The sequence below is a fragment of the Paramisgurnus dabryanus genome, chromosome 11 (genome assembly GCF_030506205.2).
Source record: "Paramisgurnus dabryanus chromosome 11, PD_genome_1.1, whole genome shotgun sequence".
In the NCBI taxonomy this organism is placed as follows: Eukaryota; Metazoa; Chordata; class Actinopteri; order Cypriniformes; family Cobitidae; genus Paramisgurnus; species Paramisgurnus dabryanus.
In genome coordinates this window covers 4,847,929-4,875,704 of record NC_133347.1, presented here as the reverse complement: position 1 = coordinate 4,875,704, position 27,776 = coordinate 4,847,929, and the positions used below count along the sequence as shown (strand labels likewise).

At 39.5% G+C, this 27,776-nt stretch overlaps 1 protein-coding gene across 4 annotated transcripts in view; it reads right to left on the bottom strand.

Annotated features, from left to right (window-relative positions):
- Nucleotides 1–27,776, bottom strand: part of cux2b (cut-like homeobox 2b) — a 194,298-nt gene that overhangs the window by 75,411 nt on the left and 91,111 nt on the right. For all 4 annotated transcript variants that reach the window (XM_065248261.2, XM_073816201.1, XM_065248259.2 and 1 more), the window contains one exon: nucleotides 26,413–26,460. In XM_065248261.2, coding sequence (XP_065104333.1) covers nucleotides 26,413–26,448 — 36 coding nt within the window. In that variant the 5' untranslated portion in view covers nucleotides 26,449–26,460. The remainder of the gene's footprint in view (nucleotides 1–26,412; nucleotides 26,461–27,776) is intronic.

The window sequence follows — 27,776 nt, the reverse complement described above, 5'->3', positions numbered from 1 at the left end:
TATCTGTGTTTTTCCTAGTTTGAAGATTACTGGAATACTGAATGCATAGTAGGGTTGCACAATTTATTGTTTTAGCATTAAACAGGTTTTAAATGGTAGAGAGAAATCAAAGATTCAGTCACCTCGTGAAAGACATGATAGTAACAATTAATACGCTTCGAAGAAGGTTTTAATAATACGATTTGGTCGCTTGATAAGAGGTAAGTAATACCATCACGCAACTATTTTCCTCAAGTTGCCATCCCAGAGCTAAACAAGAAATGCAAGGCAAAAGTTAATTCCTCTTAAACAGAGCTTTTCAAGTCATATCTTAACACACATCACAGGAAAACAAACTCTGTATACCTCATGGTGCGTTCACACCAGACGCGAATGAAGCGTGAAGCTCAAGTGATTTACATGTTAATGATGAATGCCGAATGACGCTGACGAATGCCAATTGAGCTTTTCGGGTGTTTGACGCGCTTAACAATAAATTTAAACTTTGGCTGATATTCGCGCTGTGTTAACCAATCAGGAGCTTGCTCTAGTAGTGATGTGATTATGATGTAGCGAGCTGAGGCAGAAATACGTAAAAACAACATGCAACGCAAATGTCAGACGTGAATGCTGCGAATGTCAGACGCGAATGCCGTGAAAGTCAGACTCGAATGCCAGACGAGAATGCCGCGAATGTCAGACGCGAATGCCGCGAATGTCAGACGCGAATGCCGCGAATGTCAGACGCGAATGACGAGAATGTCACAAGCGAATGACACGAATGTCACACGTGAATGTCACACGCGAATGACGCGAATGTCATACGAGAATGTCACACGCAAATGCCGCGAATGTCACACGCAAATGACGAGAATGTCCCACGCGAATGACGAGAATGTCCCACGCGAATGACGAGAATGTCCCACGCGAATGACGAGAATGTCCCACGCGAATGACGAGAATGTCACAAGCGAATGACACGAATGTCACACGCGAATGTCATACGTGAATGCCGCAAATGTCACACGCAAATGCCGCGAATGCCGCGAATGTCACACGCGAATGCCGCGAATGTCACACGCGAATGCCGCGAATGTCACACGCGAATGCCGCGAATGTCACACGCGATTGACGAGAATGTCACACGCGATTGACGAGAATGTCACACGCGATTGACGAGAATGTCACACGCGATTGACGAGAATGTCACACGCGATTGACGAGAATGTCACACGCGATTGACGAGAATGTCCCACGCGATTGACGAGAATGTCCCACGCGAATGACGAGAATGTCCCACGCGAATGACGAGAATGTCCCACGCGAATGACGAGAATGTCACACGCGATTGACGAGAATGTCACACGCGATTGACGAGAATGTCCCACGCGAATGACGAGAATGTCCCACGCGAATGACGAGAATGTCCCACGCGAATGACGAGAATGTCCCACACGAATGACGAGAATGTCACACGCGATTGACGAGAATGTCACACGCGATTTACAAGAATGTCACACCCTATTGACGAGAATGTCACACCCGATTGACGAGAATGTCCCATGCGAATGACGAGAATGTCACACGCAAATGCCGTGAATGTCACACGCAAATGCCGCAAATGCCGCGAATGTCACACGCAAATGACAAGAATGTCACATGCAAATGAGAAAAATTTCTCACGCAAATGACAAAAATGTCCCACGCGAATGACAAGAATGTCCCACGCGAATGACGAGAATGTCACACGCAAATGCCGCGAATGTCACACGCAAATGCCGCAAATGCCGCGAATGTCACACGCAAATGACAAGAATGTCACACGCAAATGAGAAAAATTTCTCACGCAAATGACAAAAATGTCCCACGCGAATGACAAGAATGTCCCACGCGAATGACGAGAATGTCACATGCGAATGACACACGCGAATGACACGAATGTCACACGCGAATGATGCGAATGTCACACGCGAATAAAGCAAGTTAACTCAAAATTTTTGTCCAACTTCACACGAATAGCGCAATTCATTCGCTTCATTCACGTCTGCTGTGAACGCAGACAGTTTTAAAAGGATAGTTTAAAAGGATAGTTCACCCAAAAATGAAATTTACCCCATTATTAAATCATCCTCAAGCCATCCTCGATGTATATGGTTATCTTTTATCAGACGAAAACAATCTGAGTTACATTAGAAAATGTCCTGGCTGTTATAATGTCCAAGCTTTATAATGTAGTAAACAGTGCTACTGATTTGAATCGTAGAGGTGTAGTAACGAACGCAAAGTGTAGAATGCAAAACAAAACGTAAGTCAGGAAACATAAATAAAAAAAAATAGTTGGAGGATTTCAAAATTAGAAAAGTATATTGAGTTTTTTGCCCAGATGACTCTACGTTTTCACGTTCGTCACTTTGTCACTACACCACTACGTCTTGTACGCTACATGCTACATCATCCACTGGAAACATGCCCCCCTCGTGAACATGTCTCAGATCCATTAGTCTATATTCTGTGCATTTTTTACAAATACAGAAATTCAGATAACTGCTGCTATATAAATATCTGTTGTTCTCTATTTTCTCACTACCAGAATGACAGGTCTTATGTCTGTGTGTGTTCAGTACGGAGATGCTGCGTCCGCAAACACGTCTAACATTTGCACAGTGGTGGCATCACTCAGTGCGGAGACCTGGTGTTGCCTGGACAGTGACGACACCCCCAAAAAAGTGCTGAAGCGCATCAATTGCACCTGGCTACAGCGAGAGAGAGAGACCCATTTATAAAACAGACACAAACTTCTAAGTGAATACACAGCTTGTAGAAATGTCACTCTAAATGACAAATGTCTGCTCCGTACGCATGCAGACGAGACATTCGTTTTATCAGCGTAACCAACCAGTGGTCGCTGGAGAGAGACGACTGGTGCCAAACAACTTTACAGGTGATGATCTACGCACAACAATTTCATGTACTAAAGTATACAACACTTTCACACGGTAACAATCTGTATTGTTATCACATTACCAAACAATGTCATTCTACTTCTTTTCTACTGTCCCAGCTTCATCTTTTCTAAAAATGCTGGGCTAATTTCAATCCAGTGTTGGGTCAAAAAGGGACAAACCTAACCCAGAAAATGTTTATATTTGACCCAACAATAGGTTGAAACAACGCTGTAATGTGTTGGTTTTGGTCTCTTTTTGACCCAAGCCAATTATAGTGCATTTTAAGCCAATCAGACACGCCAAGACGCTCAATGTTGAAGCCAGGCTTGCAACATTTTAAATGTTTGAGAAAATTCCTAATTTTTTTACAGAACTTATATTAACTTATATACAGATTATATTCACAATAAGTGCTTAATACTCAGAGTAACAGTAATATGTAACCCACACCATTCTGAACTAAAGCCGTCGACTCAACCCGCTGCCGGGACATTCTGTCACTAATGCAAAACAGCAAACGTCTCAATGCATGCTGACCGGATCTGAAGTCTGCATGCAAAATTGGCCTGACATGCTTCTGGACAAGGAGGCAACTTGTTAGATGAAGTACAAATTAGCTTACGTATACAGTTATGCTTTCGGTAAGCAGTATCATCCATGCAAATTAGATTATCATGCATTACCCTAGTGCTACCATGAGTACCACCGAAATACTAACAGTATATGAATGTGGCTACCATTGAAGTAGGAATGTTCACATTGACTGGTCAAAAATTAACCAAAGGTAAGAATTTATGACAGATTAAAGGAAAACACCACTGTTTTTCAAAATTTTACTAGTATTTTCTTACCTCAACTTAAAGACACACTATGCAGTTATTTTACCTTAATATAACAGCTTCAAAGTCATTTCGATGGTAAACGAAGTCATAGTATGGCGAATCATCCCCCTGTTGAAGCTCGGGAAGGACGCCGCTACCAAAACCAGCAATGCAAGCTTGAGAGAACCGCCCCTGACAAATCTCGCGAGAATCACGACTTGCTTTACGGCAACGACGTCACACACGTTAGGCTTGTTCGACTTCGTGCAGCGCTGCAAGAACCGGCAGTCGGATGACGTAAAAGTACCGCGAGAATGATCCGAGACGGCACTTTGACGTCATCCGGCTGTTGGTTCCTGCAGCGCTGCACGAAGTCAAACAAGCCTGTAACAACAAGCCTGTAACAACAACTGCACGCGCGCATTTGAGACGTGATGCTCGATGAGGGAAACAGCTAAGAAAATCCGTTCGGAAGAGAGTAGAAAGCGAAAAAGAGAATCTGACCGAGTTAGGAACCGGACAAGAGTCCCACGCGGTCAGGTTTTTACTCGTTGGCGTGGGCTAATAGACAGCCCTGGATGCAAAAGGGATGCTGATCTGGCGATCTTGTTGATGGACAAGTAAGTAAATCTTTTATTTGTAAATTTGTTTGCGGTCTATGTTGTATGTGGTTGCGCTTGCTTGTAGTGTGTATTTTTTTACTAAGCTGTTCATTCATCCAGTGTTGATAATTAGACCAGTAAAATAACTTCAACAAGGGTCTAGCTAGCTTACGATCATAAGAGCATTTAGCAGACTTGCTAACAAACACTCGTTTCTCTTACATGTTTTTTTTGGCCATCTAAACTCAAGTGTTGTGTTGTGATGTGTACGTAGTCATTTGTCTAATTTCGATTGCTTATGGCCAACGAATAACGGCCAATGTTATGAAATAATGCAACGTATACAATTAACTTTGTCAATACATTTTGTAATGTTTACATTACAATTAAAAAACAAATGAAATTATACAGTAGACATAACGTTAGACTATAGACTGTTTACTTGTGATTAAGCTGCAATCTTGTAAAAACGTAATAAGCCAGCAAACGCGGTAGGCTACTTTTATTATTATATGCCTACTCTACACTTGGCATAAACTTCATATTATCCTATTACCATCATCTGTAGTTTAGTAGACATGCAGTAGCCTAATATTTGTATGAAACTGTGAAACATTCCCTGGTCATTATCTTCGAAGTCCATCTCACGCCCAACACTATCCTAACAGGTACATACAGAGTGGGCGTGCGAAATTACGACAGTTGCAAGTTTTCCCCAGTGACTCTAGGGGTCGCTGTTTGACAAAAACATCAAACTGCATGGAATGCCTTTAAATGAATTAACACACCCATCTTTTTTAAATGCGTGCACTTAATCTTTGAACAGCATGTCGTGAATGTGTTAGCATTTAGCCTAGCCCCATTCATTCCTTAGGATCCAAACAGGGATGAATTGAGAAGCCACCAAACACTTCCACGTTTTCCCTATTTAAAGACTGTTACATGAGTAGTTACACAAGTAAGTATGCTGACACAAAATAAAACGTGGCGATTGAGAACTATATTGCATGGCGGAAGAGCACCAGTTTGCAGCACTTTGACCTCGGGCGGAGTAACATCATCACTACTCCCCCTCTCGCTCAAACTTTCGGCAATATTACTGCGTCCAAAGTTCAAATTAAATAAAATGTTTGTATTGTTTTTACCGGGTCACAGACAACAGTCAACTGTATTTTTACTCAATGACAATTTAATATTAAAATCTTGTCAGTTAACGGTTAATGTCTGGTAAACAAGCTGTGGTTGTCGGTTAGGAAAATCCCTAGAAATAAATGTATACAAGAAATACATTTTAAATTTATTAATTATGTACGTAGAATTTGCAAATATTAGTGTCTAACAAATATTTGGGACCAAATGTTTAACACTTTACGTAAAGGAATAGTTTAGTCATTGTCGTTATTTATTTATAGTTCCTTCGCTGTTGCTTTATTGTTGTTTTTTGTTAAATGTAAGGAGTTTAACAGACCCTGTTCACTGTCCACTTGTATTGAAAACAGAAATTCAGACTTTAGGCAAAAATAATTTGAAAAGGAAAGTAATACAGCTTTAAGTGCGATTTATACTTTAGCGTAGGACCTACGCCGTAGCAGCGCACCTCTCCAAAAATGTAATGTCGTGTCCGTACCACGCGGATCGCAAGTGCTGTGATTGGTCTGCTAGCTAGATCCCCTCCCATCAGATCAAAAAATTTCCTCATACGCATTTCCGCTTGCGACGGTAAAAACAAAGCTGCTGTCTTTTTACATCCATCACTGCTGATGCTTCTCCAACAACGTACACAACAAGCTGCTGCTTCGGCTTTTGCCTTGACACTTTAGGTTCAGGGGCGTCAGTTTGTTTTGAAAAGTGGTGGGGACAAAAGATCAGATGAAAAAAAAACATTACAGCAGGACAGGAAAAATGTTTAATAACGGCCCATCAAAAATGGGCATAGCGTAGTAGGCCAGTCAACAACACGAAAATACTCAACATAAAACCCTCATCAATGTCGACTGCACATCTAACAGTCCCTACAACACCAGCTCAACCAAACAGTGCCAAAGCACCATACTGCAGAAAACAGCAGCGCGTAAAGTCAATGATTACAATGAAATTCATTATTATGTAAAAGAAAACACACTTTAAGCACACAACATAACATATGTGTCCCTGGACCACAAAACCAGTTGTACACTGCAAAAAATTATTTTCAAGAAAAACAATTCTTAGTATTTTTGTCTTGTTTTCAGTAAAAATATCTTGATGAGCAAAATGACCTAAGAAAATAAGTCTAGTTTTTAGACCAAAAATACTAGATTTAAGTGATTTTGTGCATAAACAAGCAAAAAAATCTGCTAATGGGGTAAGCAAAAAAATCTTGAAAATTTTTCTTAAACACTAAATTCAAGAAAAATTCAAGAAAAAATTGCTTACCCCATTGGCAGATTTTTTTGCTTGTTTTATGCACAAAATCACTTAAATTTTATATTTTTGGTCTAAAAACTAGATTTTTTGCTCATCAAGAAAAAGCATGTTAATTTTAAGAATTTTTAGATATTTTTACTGAAAACAAGACAAAAATACTAAGATTTTTTTCTTGAAATCTGACTTTCTTACTTAGTATTTTTGTCTTGATTTCAGTAGAAATATCTTAAAATTCTTAAATGAAGATGTTTTTACTTGATGAGCAAAATGACGTAAGAAAATAAGTCTTGTTTTTAGACAAAAACTATACAATTTAAGTGAATTTGTGCTTAAAACAAGCAAAAATATCTGCCAATGAGGTGAACATTTTTTGCTTAAATTAAGTGTTTAAGAAAAAAGAAATCTTATTTTTAGATTTTTTTTCTCACCCTATTGGCAGATATTTTTGCTTGTTTTAATCACAAATTCACTTAAATTGTATATTTTTGTCTAAAAACTAGACTTATTTTCTTTGGTCATTTTGCTTATCAAGAAAATACATCATGATTTAAGAATTTTTAGATATTTCTACTGAAAATAAGACAAAAATACTAAGTAAGAAAGTCATTTTTGCAGTGTAAGTTGCACAGGTATTCTTTAATTTTTAGAACATTTTAACCAAATGCTTTCAAAAAGTGGTGGGGACAAAATCAGCCATTTCAAAAAGTGGTGGGGACATGTCCCCAGCGTCCCCTGTGTAAATGACACCTATGTTTAGGTTACATCAGTAACATGCCTTCGGACTCCACCTACTAGCGACCCGTATGGGTAATTGCACGTTGACGTGAACAACGACACAGAAGTATTAATAAAAATGTACGCATCCTACGAAGAACAACAAATCTCCCTTTGGAAACAAAGCAACTGTGACCAAATTTTTTGAACCACAATGCATTAATGAAACAAACTCACTATAAGAGATTATGCAGGGCTAAACCTCACACTTCTATGAAATGCCAGTGTGAACTTTTCCGCATGGGCTCAAAAAGTGTGAGAGAGAGAAAAAAGAAAGAAAGAAAGAGAAAAGAGGTAAACATCACACCCTGCTAACACGTGCTTTACACGGGTGATGAAGTCGAGAGGAGAGTCCCGGCTTCAGGCCTGCTGCAGCCTATTTATATCAGTTCAGTGGACTGCGGCCACCGGTGTGACAGGAATACCTAATGGACCTGCCGCTCGAGAAACTGCTAGTGTGGCTCAGCCCGTGACACCAATGGTCATTAACACATTACAATGTGTTTTAGGATTATACGGGGACGCCTAGGAAGAACTCAACATTTTGTAAAGAAAGGTGCCGTCATGAATCTCACTGTTATGATGCTCGAGTCTTACGAGTGGTTGCCAGGGTGTTGCTATGCAGATGCTAGAATGTTGTAGGTAATCGTTTATTGGCTAAAGTCAAAACATATTACTCATATTTAAGTCTCACAAAAGTAAAGATAACATTTATTTAATAAACTCATTTTAGTGAAAGCACATTTACATTTAGGCATGTAGTAGATACTTATCTAAACGACTGTGGACAACAATCAAGCGATTCATCTTAATAATAAAGCACAATACATTTTGAGGTAATATCAGATACAATGTTAACATCGATCTTACTGTACATGAAAGAATACTGTGGTATTTATAGCAAAAGTATACTACAGTATTTACTACAGTTTATCAATTTACTATAGCTAATTTCACAGAGTACAGTATACATTAACAAAGTGTAATTACTATAATATATTACAGTATACTACAATTTACTACAGTTTACTAAAGTAAACACTTAAATAAACTACAGTATTTATCAATTTACTACAGCTAATACCACTGAGTACTACAGTATACTACAATTTACTACAGTTTACTAAAGTAAACACTTAGGTATACTACAGTCTATTAATTGACTGTAATTAATTCTACTGAGTACTAAAGTATACACTTGTGTAGTAAGTATACAGTGTAGTAATTACTATATTATACTACAATTTACTACAGTTTAATAAACTAAACACTTAAGTATACTACAGTATTTAGTGCAGTCTATCAATTCACTATACAGTAATACTACAGTATACATTAACAAAGTGTAGTAACTACTATAATATATACTACAGTTTACTAAAGTAAACACTTAAGTATACTACAGTATTAAGTGCAGTCTAACAATTCACCATGCAGTTATACTACTGAGTACTACAGTATACAATAACAAAGTGGAGTAATTACTATAATATATACTACAATTTACTACAGTTTACTAAAGTAAACACTTAAGTATACTACAGTCTTTAGTGCAGTCTATCAATTCACTATACAATAATACTACAGTATACATTAACAAAGTGTAGTAACTACTATAATATATACTACAGTTTACTAAAGTAAACACTTAAGTATACTACAGTATTTAGTGCAGTCTATTAATTCACTATACAGTAATACTACAGTATACATTAACAAAGTGTAGTAACTACTATAATATATACTACAGTTTACTAAAGTAAACACTTAAGTATACTACAGTATTAAGTGCAGTCTAACAATTCACCATGCAGTAATACTACTGAGTACTACAGTATACAATAACAAAGTGTAGTAATTACTATAATATACTACAATTTAATTAACTAAACACTTAAGTATACTACAGTATTTAGTGCAGTCTATCAATTCACTATACAGTAATACTACAGTATACATTAACAAAGTGTAGTAACTACTATAATATATACTACAGTTTACTAAAGTAAACACTTAAGTATACTACAGTATTTAGTGCAGTCTATTAATTCACTATACAGTAATACTACAGTATACATTAACAAAGTGTAGTAACTACTATAATATATACTACAGTTTACTAAAGTAAACACTTAAGTATACTACAGTATTAAGTGCAGTCTAACAATTCACCATGCAGTAATACTACTGAGTACTACAGTATACAATAACAAAGTGTAATAATTACTATAATATACTACAATTTAAATAACTAAACACTTAAGTATACTACAGTATTTAGTGCAGTCTATCAATTCACTATACAGTAATACTACAGTATACATTAACAAAGTGTAGTAACTACTATAATATATACTACAGTTTACTAAAGTAAACACTTAAGTATACTACAGTATTAAGTGCAGTCTAACAATTCACCATGCAGTAATACTACTGAGTACTACAGTATACAATAACAAAGTGGAGTAATTACTATAATATATACTACAATTTACTACAGTTTACTAAAGTAAACACTTAAGTATACTACAGTCTTTAGTGCAGTCTATCAATTCACTATACAATAATACTACAGTATACATTAACAAAGTGTAGTAACTACTATAATATATACTACAGTTTACTAAAGTAAACACTTAAGTATACTACAGTATTTAGTGCAGTCTATCAATTCACTATACAGTAATACTACAGTATACATTAACAAAGTGTAGTAACTACTATAATATATACTACAGTTTACTAAAGTAAACACTTAAGTATACTACAGTATTAAGTGCAGTCTAACAATTCACCATGCAGTAATACTACTGAGTACTACAGTATACAATAACAAAGTGTAATAATTACTATAATATACTACAATTTAAATAACTAAACACTTAAGTATACTACAGTATTTAGTGCAGTCTATCAATTCACTATACAGTAATACTACAGTATACATTAACAAAGTGTAGTAACTACTATAATATATACTACAGTTTACTACAGTTTACTAAAGTAAACACTTAAGTATACTGCAGTATTAAGTGCACTCTAACAATTCACCATACAGTAATACTACTGAGTACTACAGTATAGATTAACAAAGTATAATAATTACTATAATATCTACTACAATTTACTACAGCTTACTAAAGTAAACACTTAAGTATACTACAGTCTTTCTATTTACTATAGTTAATACTGAAGAGTACTATAGTATACATACACAGTGTAGTAATTACTACAGTCCCTTGCCTATAATACACTACAGTAAGCTACGATTTACTTAAGTATACATTAAATATGCTACAGTGTTTACTCCAGTCTATCAATTCACCATACTACAGAGTACTACAGTATACATTAACAAAGTGTAGTAATTACTATAATATACTAAAATACTACAATATTTACTACAGTTTATCAATTTACTATAATTAATACCACTGAGTACTACAATATACATAAAGTGTTATAATTAATTAGTATAATAAGTGTAGCAAATTGTGGTTGTCAGACAACAGGTCTTCGTAGACCCGCTGTCAGGCGTAACTGGGTTTTCCCAAAAAAAATAAAAATAAAATGATGGCAATACTCTCAAAGATGTTAAAGTGTAAAAGTGATGTTTATTTTACAGTGCTTAAGAGGTGAATACCAAGCCAACACTATGTACAAAATTAACAAAGAAAGAAAACTGTGAAAAAACAAAGGAAAATATAAATGTATATGTAAATACAAGCCCACTACTTTAGGACAAACAAAGATTTTCTCACGGCACCACACTTGCACGTTAGCTAGCCAGGTAAACTGACCCAGATCATTCTCCGGGGCACCTTCTTATAGGCCAAGCCCCGCCCCCTTTTAGTTGAGACCATAATATACAACAGAGGTGAGTAAACAGATAGTTATGTACTTTTACACAACCCAATTATATATACATTTATCTGTATCAACAAAATATTCATAGGAATCAAAAGGTGATCAAAATAACAAACACAAAAGATAAATAAAAATAATAAACACATAATAAAAATATCTAGTTTAATTATTTTCCCCCTTGCAACAGACAGGATAATGGACGAGCCGGCTTCCGGCTGCTTTACGCCGACACGCCCACCCACAGTGGACCTGGCGCTATTTATCCAGGCCGCTGGTGGCGCTCGGGTTCGACCGGCCAATAATGTAGAAGCAGCGTGGAAGACCGGCAACACAGACGCTAACAAACGCTCATAACAAGGAAGTATAGCCATAACAACAGGACCAAACATCAAACGAAAGACAACGCTAATGTGTGTGTGTGTTAAAGCCAGTGTGAATACGGTTGGGGATGGAAACGGAATGGATATGTATGCGTGTGTGAAGACCAGCATGCTATCGGCGGCGTGTGCACCCGCCGCCTCAGCAGGAACGGAGAGAATGAGGTATGCAGGGGATGACTGCGTATGTATGTGTGTGTGTGTGTGTGTGTGTGCTGCACGGACCAACGAGCATAGGGACAGGTCACTCTGTCACATCACCTCCCTCCTCTCCAGGCCGCGAACTGACCGGATTCCGGGACAGGTAGTCGGCAATCCTGTTCTGGACCCCAGGTCGATGTCTGATCTTGAACTTGAAGGGTTGCAGGGAAAGGTACCACCTAGTCACCCGAGCGTTGTGATCCTTCATGGTATGGATCCATGTCAAAGCTCGGTGGTCAGTCTCTAGCATGAACTCTCTTCCCAGCAGGTAGTACCGGAGGCTCTCCAATGCCCACTTAATCGCCAGCCCTTCTTTCTCCACGGTAGAGTATCGCCTTTCACGGGGTAACAGTTTCCTGCTTAGAAATGCTATGGGCCTTTCTTCACCCATCTCACCCTGGGCCAGGACTGCTCCAATCCCCACATCTGAAGCATCTACCTGAACTGTGAACTCCTTCTTGAAGTCTGGACTTAGGAGGACGGGACCCGAACACATTTGCTTCTTCAAGGTGGTGAGGGCCAGCTCACAATCCTCAGTCCAGACAATTGGGTTTTTCATATTCTTACAGAGCAGGTTGGTTAACGGGACGGCGGTGGTCGAGAAGTTTGGTATGAATCGTCGATACCATCCCACCAGTCCCAAGAAGGATCGAACCTCCTTCTTCGTCCGTGGTCTTGGGCTTCGTTGGACGGCCTCTACCTTGTCCACCTGTGGCCTCAGTTCACCATTTCCCAGATGGTACCCCAGGTAGTTAGTCTCTGCCTTCGCCCACTCACACTTTGCCACATTCAGGGATAAGCCAGCCTCTTGGATCTTGGTCAGAGTGTCTCTAAGGTGCCGAAGGTGATCCTCCCAAGTTGCACTGTAAATGACCACATCATCCAGGTATGCCGCTGACCACTCTTCACATCCTCTAAGGACTTGATCCATGAGTCGCTGGAATGTTGCCGGCGCCCCATGCAGCCCAAAAGGTAGGACCGTAAAATGATATAGCCCCTGTGGAGTCCGAAATGCCGTATAGGGTCTGGACGCCTCCTCCAGAGGAACTTGCCAGTAACCTTTACACAGATCCAGCGTGGTGATATACCTGGCTTGACCAATCTTCTCCAGCAGGTCTTCGATGCGTGGCATGGGGTAGGCATCAAACCTTGACTGGGCGTTCAGTTTACGAAAGTCAATACAGATACGTAATGTACCATCTTTCTTTGGGACGATCACAATAGGGCTGCTCCACTCGCTCTTCGAGGGTTCAATGACTCCCAAATCTAGCATCGTCCCAATCTCTGCTTGCAGCGGTGCCACCAGCCTCTCAGGAATGCGGTATGGTCGCTGTCGTGAAGGTGTCTGGTTGAGCAGGTGGATCTGGTGTTGTACCAAGCTGGTCCGTCCAGGCCTCTGACGGAACAACGAGGGAAATCGGCTCAGAAGGAGGTACAGCTCAGCCTGTTTGCCCTCTCCCAGATGACGGAGATTAACTTCTGCTGGCTCTCTCACCTTCGGCTCAGGTTGTTCATCCTCCAGATCATCCTCCAGATCCTCCTCCAACTCACGAATAAACAATACAGTCTCTGATTTGCTGGGTGCCTCCTTCCACTCCTTAAGTAGGTTGATGTGGTAGGTCTGTACCATCTTACCCTTGTCTGGATGCCGCACTTCGTACGTTACTGGTCCCATTCTACGGACGACACTGTATGGGCCTTGCCACTTCATTAAGAGCTTGTTTGCAGATGTGGGCAGCAGTAACAGTACCTTCTGTCCAGGTTGCAGTTCTCGAGATCTAGCATTCTGGTCATACCATGTCTTTTGTGCTTTCTGTGCCTGTCGGAGGTTCTCTTGGGCCTTCTCTCTGTAGCTTTCCAGGCGGTCCCTCATTTCAAGGACGTACTGGACTATGCCCTTCTCAGACTTCGTCCCATCTCCAGACGTAGCGGCCTCCCATCCTTTTCGTAGGAGATCCAGAGGTCCTTGTACCCGCCAGCCATACAGAAGCTCGAATGGAGAGAAGCCCGTCGAGGCTTGAGGCACCTCCCGGTAGGCAAACAGCAAGAATGGTAGCCATTTATCCCAGTCCTTTCCAGTGTCCGACACAAACTTACGAAGCATGTTCTTTAACGTTTGGTTAAAACGCTCCACTAATCCATCAGTCTGTGGGTGGTATGGGGTTGTCTTTAAGGCAGTAATGCCTAACTGCCGGTGCAGCAACTTCATCAGCCTCGACGTGAAATTAGTCCCTTGATCTGTGAGGATCTCCTCAGGTATCCCCACCCTGGAGAACAACTGGACGAGTGCATTGATGATCTTTGGAGTTGTGATGGAACGAAGAGGGAAGGCCTCTGGATATCTTGTCGCATAGTCACTGATGACCAAGATGTACTGATGCCCCGCACTGCTCCTTTCCAGTGGCCCCACAATGTCCATGGCGATGCGCTGAAAGGGAACAGATATGACAGGCAAAGGGTGTAAGGGTGCCCTACCCCGTTGGCGCACAGCACTGGTCTTTTGGCATGTGTGGCATGTAGTGCAGTATGTTTGTACATCAGTATACATGGAAGGCCAAACAAATCGTGAACTAATGCGTGCATAGGTTTTCTGGAGTGCCATATGCCCTGCCCATGGCACACTGTGACCTAGGTGTAACACAAGGGGACGACAACATGTAGGGACAACCAGACGGGTAGATTCATTATTTTGCATGTACAATATATCATTGACAACAACATATTTTTCCCCACATAAATCAGCTTGTTTCCCCTCTAACACCCTGGTAAACAGGGGTTTCAAAGACTCGTCAGCTTTTTGCAACTCTGCAATGTTCTCTGGGACCTGCCAGTCATGATTTCCCAGACCTTCAGTTTGAATCGTGGGAGCTGGTGTACCCAAACCTTTTTCCAGTCGCCGTTGGCGACGTGACTTTCTGGGGCCTTTAGTCCCGCCCTGCAGCAGACTATGATGTAAGTCAGGCAAGGGCTGCAGACCGGTTTTAACCTGTGCCCGTGTCATTACCGGACAAGCAACATTGACACCATTAGTGACAGATAAACATGGTTCAACAGAATGCAGTAGATCAGTGAGCACTGGTAAGTCTCTCCCTAAAATCATGTCAGCAGGTAAGTTATCTACAATTGCCACATTTAACAGATAAGTTTGGTCCTGCACACATACATTCACCTCAGTTTGGGGATACTGCTTTACATCCCCGTGAACACACTGTACACTGACCAAGTGATCAAAATTAACAAGTGACATATGACATTTCTTAAGCAAAGATAAGGAGCTGCCAGTGTCCAACAAAGCATTCAAACATTGTCCGTTCACAGTCACTTGCACATTCTGGGTTTTGCGCACATTGATTACATTGTCCTCCTCTCTAGGGACATAACAAAATCCAGTCAATTTTGCCTTACGAACTGGACACACTGTTGCCTTGTGACCCAGTTGTTGGCAGTAAAAACACACAAGTTTTTTCTCAGGCGCCCCTCTCTGGGCCTGAGTTGCCTCAAAGTCAATGTTAGGTTCCCCAAACCTATTGGAAGTGTTTTTGACAGTACCTTTAACGGGTTGAGAGCGCTGACTACCACGGTGAGCGTTGAGATACTGCTGCGCAAGCTTGGCAGCATCCAGTCCGGTTGATGGCTCATGTTCCTTGACCCATACCCGAATCTCGTAGGGTAGGACCCGCAGAAACTGCTCAAGGACCACCGTCTCACCAATCTCCTCCTTTGTGTGCAGCTCAGGTCTCACCCAGCGACGGTACAAGTTCTTCAATCGGTTGTAGGTTTCTGTTGGTGATTCTCCAGCTGGAGTCGACATGGCTCGGAACCGCTGGCGGTAAGTCTCCGGCGAAATGTTGAATTTTTCCAACAGCGCCTCCTTCAGCTCGGCATAATCCTCTGCTCGGTCCTCGTCCATAGCCAGGTAGGCTTCGAGCGCTTGCCCAGACAGCAGGGGAACCAGATGATAGCTCCACTCCTCCTCTGGCCATCTCCAGGTCTTAGCGAGCCGCTCAAAGCGATGCAAGAAGCTCTCAATGTCCTCCCCTTGCTGGAAGACGGGCAGCTTCGGCTCTGTCCGCGGCGTTGACTGGTGGTGGTGCCCCATGTCGATTCGTGAGTCTTGGTCTACCTGACGAGCTGTGCCTCTCCGCCGAGCTGGTGTAGGAAGCTCCATACGTGGACTGTCGTCCTCAGTTGACGACTCCGCCGGCCGGACAGCTTGTAGAATCGACTCTCGCAGACTCTGTATCTCCTTTACATAACGTTCCTCCCTCTGCTCCTGTGCGCTTAGGAAGTCACGTATCACGGAATACATCTCACCTTTAGATGTCGCCGCAGGTGACTCGGGTCGTTGGGGCGATGCCACCTTGGGTCGCACTGGGGAAAGCTCTCTCTCCTCCTCTGTAGAGTCAGCTGTGTCCCAGGCCACATCAGACTTAGCCATAGCCTTGCTCTGTGAGCGAAGCCCCACTCTAGGTTTTCTACCTCTGATTGCAGACTTGCGAGTAGCCATCCCACTTCTGACACCAAATGTCAGACAACAGGTCTTCGTAGACCCGCTGTCAGGCGTAACTGGGTTTTCCCAAAAAAAATAAAAATAAAATGATGGCAATACTCTCAAAGATGTTAAAGTGTAAAAGTGATGTTTATTTTACAGTGCTTAAGAGGTGAATACCAAGCCAACACTATGTACAAAATTAACAAAGAAAGAAAACTGTGAAAAAACAAAGGAAAATATAAATGTATATGTAAATACAAGCCCACTACTTTAGGACAAACAAAGATTTTCTCACGGCACCACACTTGCACGTTAGCTAGCCAGGTAAACTGACCCAGATCATTCTCCGGGGCACCTTCTTATAGGCCAAGCCCCGCCCCCTTTTAGTTGAGACCATAATATACAACAGAGGTGAGTAAACAGATAGTTATGTACTTTTACACAACCCAATTATATATACATTTATCTGTATCAACAAAATATTCATAGGAATCAAAAGGTGATCAAAATAACAAACACAAAAGATAAATAAAAATAATAAACACATAATAAAAATATCTAGTTTAATTATTTTCCCCCTTGCAACAGACAGGATAATGGACGAGCCGGCTTCCGGCTGCTTTACGCCGACACGCCCACCCACAGTGGACCTGGCGCTATTTATCCAGGCCGCTGGTGGCGCTCGGGTTCGACCGGCCAATAATGTAGAAGCAGCGTGGAAGACCGGCAACACAGACGCTAACAAACGCTCATAACAAGGAAGTATAGCCATAACAACAGGACCAAACATCAAACGAAAGACAACGCTAATGTGTGTGTGTGTTAAAGCCAGTGTGAATACGGTTGGGGATGGAAACGGAATGGATATGTATGCGTGTGTGAAGACCAGCATGCTATCGGCGGCGTGTGCACCCGCCGCCTCAGCAGGAACGGAGAGAATGAGGTATGCAGGGGATGACTGCGTATGTATGTGTGTGTGTGTGTGTGTGTGTGCTGCACGGACCAACGAGCATAGGGACAGGTCACTCTGTCACAGTGGTATACTGTAGTATATTGAAGTAAACACTTAAGTACACTACAGTCTATCAATTCACCGGAGTTAATACTACAGAGTACTATAGTATACATCCACAGTGTAGTAATTACTACACTCCCTTGTCTATAATATACAACAGTAAACTATGAGAGTTTAATGAAGTACACACTAAAGTATACTCCAGTATTTACTACAGTCTATCAGTTTACAATAGTTATAATACTACAGAGTGTTATAGTATACATTTACAAAGTGTAGTAATTACTATAATATACTACAGTATACTACAATTTAGTACAGTTTACTACGGCAAACACATACGTACCATACTACAATACTTACTACAGTCTCTCAATAAACTATAGTTAATTTTACAGAGTACTAAAGTATACATCAACAGTAATGACTTCACTCCCTTGCCGTGCCTATAATATACTACAGTAAACTACGATTAACTATAGTTTACTGTAGTACACACTAAAGTATACTACAGTATTTTGTACAGTCTATCAATTAACTATACAGAGTTACTACTAAAGAGTTCTTTAGGATACATTAACAAACTGTAGTAATTACTATAATATACTACAGTATACTACAATGTAGTACAGTTTACTAAGGCAAACACATACGTACCACACTACAATACTTACTACAGCCTCTCAATTAACTATAGTTAATTTTACAGAGTACTGAAGTATACATCAACAGTAACTTCACTCCCTTGCCTTGCCTATAATATACTAGAGTAAAGTACGATTAACTATAGTTTACTGTAGTACACACTTAAGTATACTACAGTAGTTTTCATGGGGTCTTAAGCACTTCTGAATAGATTTAGGAACTGAGTAAGAGTTTAAAACAGTGAGCGTTATAGAGATTCCCTTCTTAATATTTGAAATATTCATATTAGTGAGTCAATTGAAAAGCTCAGCAGTAACTGCAGTTAAACTGCGCTGCGATTCGCAATTAAATTTGAAAAGCTTTTCCAAACGTTTCAATGAGAAATGAGAACAAAACCACCTGCTTAACACAATACCATTAAAACAAGACATTGCTTAAAGACGGACACCCATGTCCCGCTACGAATAATTCAGACGTCCTCATTTAACCCAACAGCTCTGCTCCAAAACCTAGAAAAGCTGCAACCTAAATAGCTGTAACAATCCAATGTTGCATTACGTATGCATTAGATATCCCAGAATGCATTGTGATGAGCTTGTGTCCCGTTCAGAGTTCTGCACTCACCGTGTCTTTGTAAAAGTGTGTATGGGAGACATTTCGGCATACACACACACACACACACTTACTTCACTTTAGATATGGCAGTGCATTAGGCCCTCATGACAATTAGCCCAGGAAAAGGTTTACGACCGTCAGGCCCACAGGAGCGTACAAATCGGCACAGCCGGAGGCAGCCGCTAGAACAGAAAGGTAATTACAGTTCTTCTCGTCATAACGCTGAGAGGAAGCCAACTACACCTCGCACACTTTCTTCCAGTCCTCTCTCTTCTCTTACGGTACATACCGCTATCATTAATTATCATGCCTTTACTCTCTGATTTATTCCACGATTCATAACATATTTATACATTCAAGATGAATTATCATTTCCTTCAGGAATTAATCAAAAAAGAGAGGCAGGACCGGCCCTGCGTGTCGCCGGATCAAAGACGGAGGAACTTACCTTGTGCCGGATATCCAGGCCACACCACAAGGTCAGCCGAGAACACGCAGACCTGACTGAAGGACCGCTACCAGGTGATTTATGATGTAACATAAAGTACGATTACAGAGAAACTTTATCGATTCACGATTTGAGACTCGTGATTCATACACGAAGTTCAACGTAAACACCGACGTATTTTACGTCAGTGATTTGACATTTATTTGATCCATTGGGTATTAATTGAATACTGAAAAGTGGACAAGAGACCCCACCGAACATCTAAACAGATCATGCATCCTCCACAGATGTACAATGTAGTGCAGAGCGTTTAAAGTGTTCCTCCGAATAAACACATACCCTCTTGCCCCCCAAAAAACAGGTGTCCATGAACCCCCACGATCTGATTGGATTCCCGCGTTGGCGTTCGGTGTGCAAGCAGCTGGATTGCGTTTACCTCCGCGTCTGATACCGGCGGGTGAAGATTTCTTGGCCGCGGGGGTTAATGGCACGAATCTGAACCAAGTTGCTAATTACATGTTACGAACTATTTATCAGATTCTCCATCTGCACAGCGCCACAACGCTCATTGTGCACGCTAAATTACTCCTCGGATTATCTTTGTAAGGCAAGTTTTCATAATTAGAGCCTGCGTTGATGTTTTCTCTCTACAAGCACCAATAGACACAGAGAGAGGGAGAGAAATTAGCTGACTGGTTAATTTGGGCCTGACATCTTAAACCAGCGACTCGAGAGCGTCCCAGAGCATCTGTACCCTGTCAAAACAGCCCTGAAAAAATGCGCACAAGATACGTTTTCGAATTTGTATAGTCGTTTTGAACCGAAGCTAACGGATCACAGTGGATTTAAAACAAGATCTAAATTTTAATGTGTACTTAATTAAAACACTTTCCCCTCATTAAAAGTGCACTCTTGAAAATGAAAAAAAAACTTTTTTAATAAAGTGAACTATTTCTTTAAATTGAAATGAAAAACTATAATTTTGGGTGGGGGGAAATATTGTGGTATTTTTTACAATTTATTAATCTGTGAGCTTCATTATTTTTTTTAAAAAATTTATGTGCCCTCATAATCTTTAATCAAAAACGCAAATCTCCTCTTCGAAACGATCTCTCTTTACTTCCGGTCATATGGTATGGCACGTTTGGGAAAAGATTGCAGCGATTAGCAAATAGAAACATAACCCAACTTCAAAAGATCCAATGGATAAATTCAAGTTTTTTTTTTTTCATTTCAGAAGCCGATTCACCAGGATATACATCACCACAGGAATGTTTGTTACATGCGACTTTAAATGAATTTTGATGTTCTAGACGAGCATTTCATCCTAATGGGATTCATAACAGTCCTCTTGGGATTTGGGAACTGTATTAGGAGGAGCTCAAATGCAAAAGCAGCTAAACGCCATCTCTGTCAAAAATGAGATGATATAAACCAAATGCTCTTAGCACATATTATAGGTTTATTAACTCTTTCCCCGCCATTGACGAGATATCTCGTTATTTAAGAGAAAACAGTTGGATAAAAAAGTGTTACTGATGAGGTAGCGCACTTCACTAATTTATAAAAAACTGAAGCAAAAAATTATTTATTAATTTTACACTGCATTTATGTTTTGATAATCCTTCTGAATCTTATCTCTAACAAAATTCCTTTACAAAAATGCAATTATTTCAGCTTTTTTGCTAAAAAAAAAAGTGTATTCTTGAAGAAAAATACCCATTTTTAAGGGTTTATAAGCAGAGAAAAAATATAGATAGGATGAAACGTGTTTTCCCGTTTTTTTTGTTTATTGTTTGTTTGAAGGCAGAAGGTCTTAATGGTGGTTTTAATTGCAACAAACCACCATCATTGTGATCAGTGTTTGAATTTCATCCGCTCATTTGCATTTTAAAGAACACACCCAAAACGGCACATTTTTGCACACATCTACAAAGTGGCAATTTTAACATGATATATAATAAATTATTTATGGTATTTTTAGCTAAAACTTCACATAAGTGCTCTGGGGACAGCAAAGATTTATTGGACATCTTAAAAAAGTCTTGTGCCATGGCCCCTTCAATACCAGGTGCAAACAGGGCCAGAGACAGGGTTCCCACACCTTAGTTAACTTCAAATTCAAGGATCTTTCAAGGACTTTCCAGATCCAATACCCTCAAATTCAAGGACTAAATGTGGGGACACATTTCAAGTGAGAGCAAGGTTACATTGAGTTACCTTTAAAGATACATTGTTACAGTTCCCTTTCGAGGGAACTCGCGCTGCATCACTGCGGTGACACTTTGGGGTAAGTGCGTCTTGAATATGTATATAAAATTCAACAAATGGTGATGCTTAAAACAAAGACAGGGTGACGCGGGAGCCAGGAAGTATATCGCTATCTGAAATATAGCCAAAGACGGCGTTACAGGGATGAAGGAAGTATGGCAGGGAGACGCAGCGTCTCATTCCCTTCTCCGGGAACAACAGTTACATACGTAACCCAAGACGTTTTCATGTGTCAAACACAACTATGCAAAAAAGCATTTTGCTATGAATCAACATTCGCATACAGAAGATATAAGCATTTAAAGCGAACAGTTTAGCACGTGTGCTTAAAAAGTCTAGAATTTTATGATATTATCCTACACTACACAGGGAATAATATGGATTTTTTTCCAGAAAACTTCTTGCATAAAATAGATTCTATGTATGTATATTTTCAAAAACTTCCCAGGGCCCTGATTCCCCCCCCCCATATTCACAAACTTTCAAGGATTTTAAGGACCCATGGGAACCCTGCACAGAGAGAGAGAGAGAGAGAGAGAGAGCTTTTCTTCACAAACAGACCCAAAGGTGCGTCTGACACTATTAAGACACACGGCGTCGTGCGCGAGCCTCCTCCTGTAAATTTTATGAAAATTACCTTCATTATAAGACACTCTTCATTATAAAACCAAAAAGTGCTGCCGGTCTCTCAGGGCCGTTGGATTAATAAGGACAGCGATGTATTTTAAGCTGTAAACTCGACTTCTTACTGTCCTTAATCTCCTTTCCACTTCATAGGCCAAATTAACACCTCTCCCCAGCTCTGACGGGACCTCATTAGCTCTCTTCCACTCGAACGGAGAAAAGCACAGGAAAGTAGAAGAGAAGACGAAAAAAGGGAAAGTCGGAAGTCGACCAATGACAGTCACCAGCTCAGGGATTAACCCTTTCTGCGATCGAACGTTTCGGGAATCTAGGTCGACTTGTGTTTCTAATCAGCCGCCTGGTTAACGATAATTAGCAGGCGAGGCGGTGGGGGAAGAGGGGCTGCGTGGAAATGAAACGAAAAGAGGAACCTGTCATGTCGGAAACACTTCAAAGGAAAAATTTCTCTTTTAAAAGTGCCACGAACAGAGTCCACGAACCACCGGGGACCACGCAAAAGCGCTGCGCTGGAGATGGGTGGAGAACAGGGGACCTAAAACACACACACGTGTGCTACAGTGGGACACAAAACACACAAACTCTTCAGCTCATGTAGTTTACTCCCACTGCTAAACTTATCTAGCACAGAAAGTGGCAACCGTGAAGATTACCCATCGTGCACCTCTCAGTCATTGTTTAATTGTGTGTTAAGCTATTTGATCACAGTTGGTTGTAGTTGGGACTGGGCGATGGAAAGCTGTAAAAAAATACATGCATAGTGGATGCTACTCAATCTTAATGCATTTGCTAAATAAAATAAGTATTATTTATAAATGTTTATTTTAGTAACGATAAAAAAAGAAACAAGAAAGTCTCAAATTCAGCCACTGTTTAATTAAAGGCTTAAAAAAAAAGTCTAACATGACCTGTTGGCAACATGGCTATTCGTAACTACTTTATGTGTCGGCTAATTCACATGAATTCGTATGTTTGTATCTCATTGTAAGTTTAAGTACAATCTTTACACTGAAACAATCTCTGGTTGTACATGTTTGGATTAAGTTTAATTTCTTAAAATGATGTTTCTTAAAAAAAATTTGATCTACGTTATTTAATTATGTACAGCAGTTTAACATGATTGAATCAAGTTTTCTTAAAATAAAAATACTTTTAATTTATTTTAATTTTATTTTAAGTAAACCTAATTTAATTATTTGCAACCGATGTTCAAAAGTTTTTTTTTTTCAGTGTTACTACGAAACGTACAATGCTTTCGCACGAGCAATTTTGGTTTTAGTGTTGACAAGTTTTTCTTAATAGTTGTACATTCACATAGTACAAATTTATACAAACTATCCACCTTGTACAATACTGTGGGAGGCTACATAAGGGCCAGGGTGGTTTACGGCTGGCCCACCCAGTCAGAAGAGAGACAAAATATTTTTGTGGAAAAGCAAAAGAAATTACACATAAATTATATAATTTCTTTAATAATAATAATCATCGCTCAAATACGCATCATTCAGAAATAAAAAACTATTTAACCTCTTGAAAAGCACCCCCACTCTGGCCCAAACCATGAAAAGACCTACTTTCATTAAAAGCGCTGTTTTTACTAAACCATTTATAGTATAAGCATACGTGCTATCATTAGATAGAAGACACTTTGAGCTTCGTTTTCCAGTTTTCTAAATTATTTTAAGATAAAAATTAAAAAAGTTAGAGAGGCTGAAGTACATTGTAATAAAAATTTTTTTGCATAACATCTTTTTTAACAGTAAAAATCTTAATGATAAATATGTGTGTGAAACCTAGAAATGCAATGATGCCAAAGCCACAAGTCTGAAGAAGTGATATTTCAGGTTTGAAGTCAATAGGGCCAAAAATGAGGTTCTTGCAAGAGTTTTTGTAAGACTAGTGCCTTAAGTGCCAGTCAGCCACAAAATAAAAGTCTTTTGTTTACATGCATACACGTTTGTTCTTTTCATTGTTTATCCTTATATAAGTATATAAAATGCCTATCCACACCAGGAAATAAAGCATCACACAAAGATCGTTGTATTCGTTATCTAATTGGCTACACGTTCTGTCTATCAATATTTTCCATGAATTCATTGGAGGAACGAGCGAGTCAGATGACGTCACGATATTTGACAGCGCTGTTATATTATGTATTATACTCCCGCCTACTTTTACAAACAAGTTTGACCGCTGGTTTTGAACGCGAGTGTAATCTCATTTACAAGTGTTACGATGTAAATAGTCCTCAGATTGTATATTATAATCTATATTTCAAGAGGTGCATGTGAAATCTGATGTAAACAATGGACAATATATCTATATCTATATATATCACGGATTATACGCATTTGCGGACAAAAATGGTCATTGGATGTACTTTATTGGATAGTTTTTATGGCTTATTCACAAATCTGAAACAGACTGGATTCGATTCGCGTTGCTTTTACCAGCACAAAGATAAGGAGTCCTGTCTATATTTTGCATGTTGTCATCTGGACTTCTGTCACAAAATACTATATTTATGATGCTAGAGCATCTGTATCTCAAAACAGATACCATACACTGATGCTAAACCCTAAGACCTTTTAAACGATGTATAGTAATGTTAATATTATTGTTGTTTGTAGACAGTAGGCTATATATATATTGTTAGCAGCGTTAAAAAAAACTGACGTCTTTCCGCCCCCGAGCTAGTGCGCGTCGAGAGGTTAATATAAAAAGTTTATCATTTGCATATGTTTCTAAACCTTGCAAATGTTAACATTTAAGCCATTTTTAATAATATGAGCACAATAAGATGTTAAAGTGAGCTGTTTTCTGTGTGCACAAACGCACACACACTTATACGCGCACGCACAAAGACGCACAGTTCGAAAAGCACGCAAACGCAGAATCTCTATGAGCTTGACAGGACACCTACGTGCAAAATTATCCGGAAAAGTCTTGGCAAGTATTCTTATAAAAACAGTCAGTTATGTTTTAAAGTGAATGCAAACAGTTCAGAAAGAAATCAGATGTGTGTGTCAGTATATGAATCCGTGTTTATTCGGTCTTAAAGTGGTAGAACCCTCAAGAAAGACAAAAGAAAAATGACTTCTGTAGCTTTAAAAATATGAATTATATTTAATTTATTAAATGAAATGATCCTAAATACGACTGTTAAACTTTTTTTAACCGTGTTCTTTTCTATTTGCCATATGCTTAATTTCTTGATTTGTTCTTATTTTATTTTCCTTATTTCCCTTTTTTGCTGATCCGAAAATTATTTGATCCGTGACTTAAAAACCGTAATGGAATCCATTTAACCACTACTATATTGTAAAATTATGTAATTTGAGATAAAGCATTGAAGTCCACTCAGTTTAACATTTCTGGCCTCCCACTTAAAATAGTAACAATAGTAACAAATTCCCATGAGATCAGGCTAGAACGTCTTCGCGATTTCCTGTTATGAATAGCAGATCTGGTTCACACATCTTATGTTTCCATAGATACCCGAGTATTCGATCCAAAACATCTTTCTGGTTTAAAACTTAAAACTGTTCATTCCTACACAGCCCAACATTCCTGAACTCCTGTTTGATCCCGATGGCACAGATTCCCTCCTGGCGAGCTGGAAAACCTGTGGTATCGTTTCACTACGGCTGAGCTCCGCGGACCACAGACGAGAATCACAAATGTGATTTATGATCGTCTGTTTAATGGCTTGAGCCCAGGGTTTGAGAGGAGATCAGATGACTTTCTCGACAGGAGCGTGTCAGAAGGACTGAGGAGTGCACCATTACACAGATGACAGAGAGAGAGAGAGGAAGAGAGAGAGACAGAAAGAGAGAGAAAGAGAGAGAGACAGAACTCTAGTACTCCTCCGTCTTAATGGAGGAGAGACGCTACTTAAGTCTGACGGGAAAATGATACCAGTCAATAGAGCGAGGAGTGTGTGGGGGTGAGTACAGATAAAGATGACGTGATGTTGAGAGATTTCGAAAATGCCAGCGTTCAGGGCTGGGCTCCTGTCTAGATCAATTATATATAGTAAGTAAATAAAACTATCATTCAATAATTAAAGCATTGGTCATTTGAATAGATTTTGCCATTATTTAATACATTTCACCTCACTAATAATGCTCCAAGCTCAGTGGTAGAGACGTGCGTTAGCAGTGCAAAAGGTCATGGGTTCGAACCCAGGGAACACACGTTGAAAACAATTATACCTTGTACGTAAAGTCTCTTTGGATAAAATTGTCTGCCAAATGCCTAAATGTAATAAAAACAGAAGAGAAGTATATTTAAAAGAAGAAATTTGTCTTACCTGAGCTTGAAAACCTTTGAGAACAGGAGAAACCATCTCCAACACCTCCTGAATAAAGAAAGAAAGAAAGAGATAAACTTATAAATTAAATTATTATAAAGAGATCAATTAAAAACATAAAAATCAACATGAATGGTTTAATTTGTAAATGTTTTAAAGTACTAAAGAAAAAAACAGCAAAGAAAACAATTTATTGATATTGTAAGTACTAATTAATTTCAGTTCATATTATTCTGGAGAAAATCTGAGGTTTTTATATGTTCCAAAAAATGTAACCCAGTTCATCCCAGGGATGCACCGAAATTATCTGGTCGAATGAAGCATTTTTGTTGTTCGGCTGAATAAGTGAAAAGATTGAATACATTTTACTAAACAATATCATTGTAAATGACGCATTTAAATAGTAATTAACATGGAGAGAGAATTGCACACGATTTATAAATGTTGCAAACATGTTGGTAGTGTGGAAGCGTCTGACACTTTTTTCTATATTTTGCGAATACTTTTAGCTACAGTACCAAACATTTGCATCCCTAGTTCATCCATTTAGTCCCACTGCTATCAGGGCAATTTACACAGCTCAAATATCCCACATTATACAGATGAATTAATATAAGCACTTTAACAAACATGCAAGCTTCACATTACCACTTTAAAACACTTCTGACTCGTAGATTTTTTTGTGAATTACTGTAAACTCTAATTTTGGTTCATTTGAACAAAGAGTCTAAATTATTACTCCGCACCAATCGGTATTACATTACAGATGCTTTTGTTAAATCATAACTGGAATTTTTATTAAAGACAATAAAGAAATTCCAGTGTTATGGATGTGACATTTAGCCAAAAACTGGAAATGTAAATTTTTTAAGAAAGCATTTATTATTAAAGCTCACGTAACACACGCTGTTTCTGCATTTCTGATGTTAATCTGGAGTACCTATAGAGTAGTATGACATCCTTTATGGGCCCTGTTTTAACGATCTGAAACGCAAGTGCAAAGCGCAAGTGACTTTGTGGGCGGATCTTGGGCGCTGTTGCTCTTTTCCCGGCAGGAGAAATAACTCTTGTGCCAGGCGCAAATCAATAAGGGGTTGGTCTGAAGTAGGTTCATTATTCATAGGTGTGGTTTGGGCGTAACCTCAAATAAACCAATCAGAACGTCATCCAACATTCCCTTTAAACGCAAGGGCGCAAGTTCCATGGCAGGTTCCTATTATTATGACGGTGCGGTTCACAGCCGAGGAGACCGGCGTTCTTGTAAGAGCAGTCAAAGACAGAGAAGTTGTTTTGTATGGGGATGGGAGAAACCCGCCCAAATCAGTGTCGGTTATACAGGCGTGAGAGGAAATAGCCACAATTGT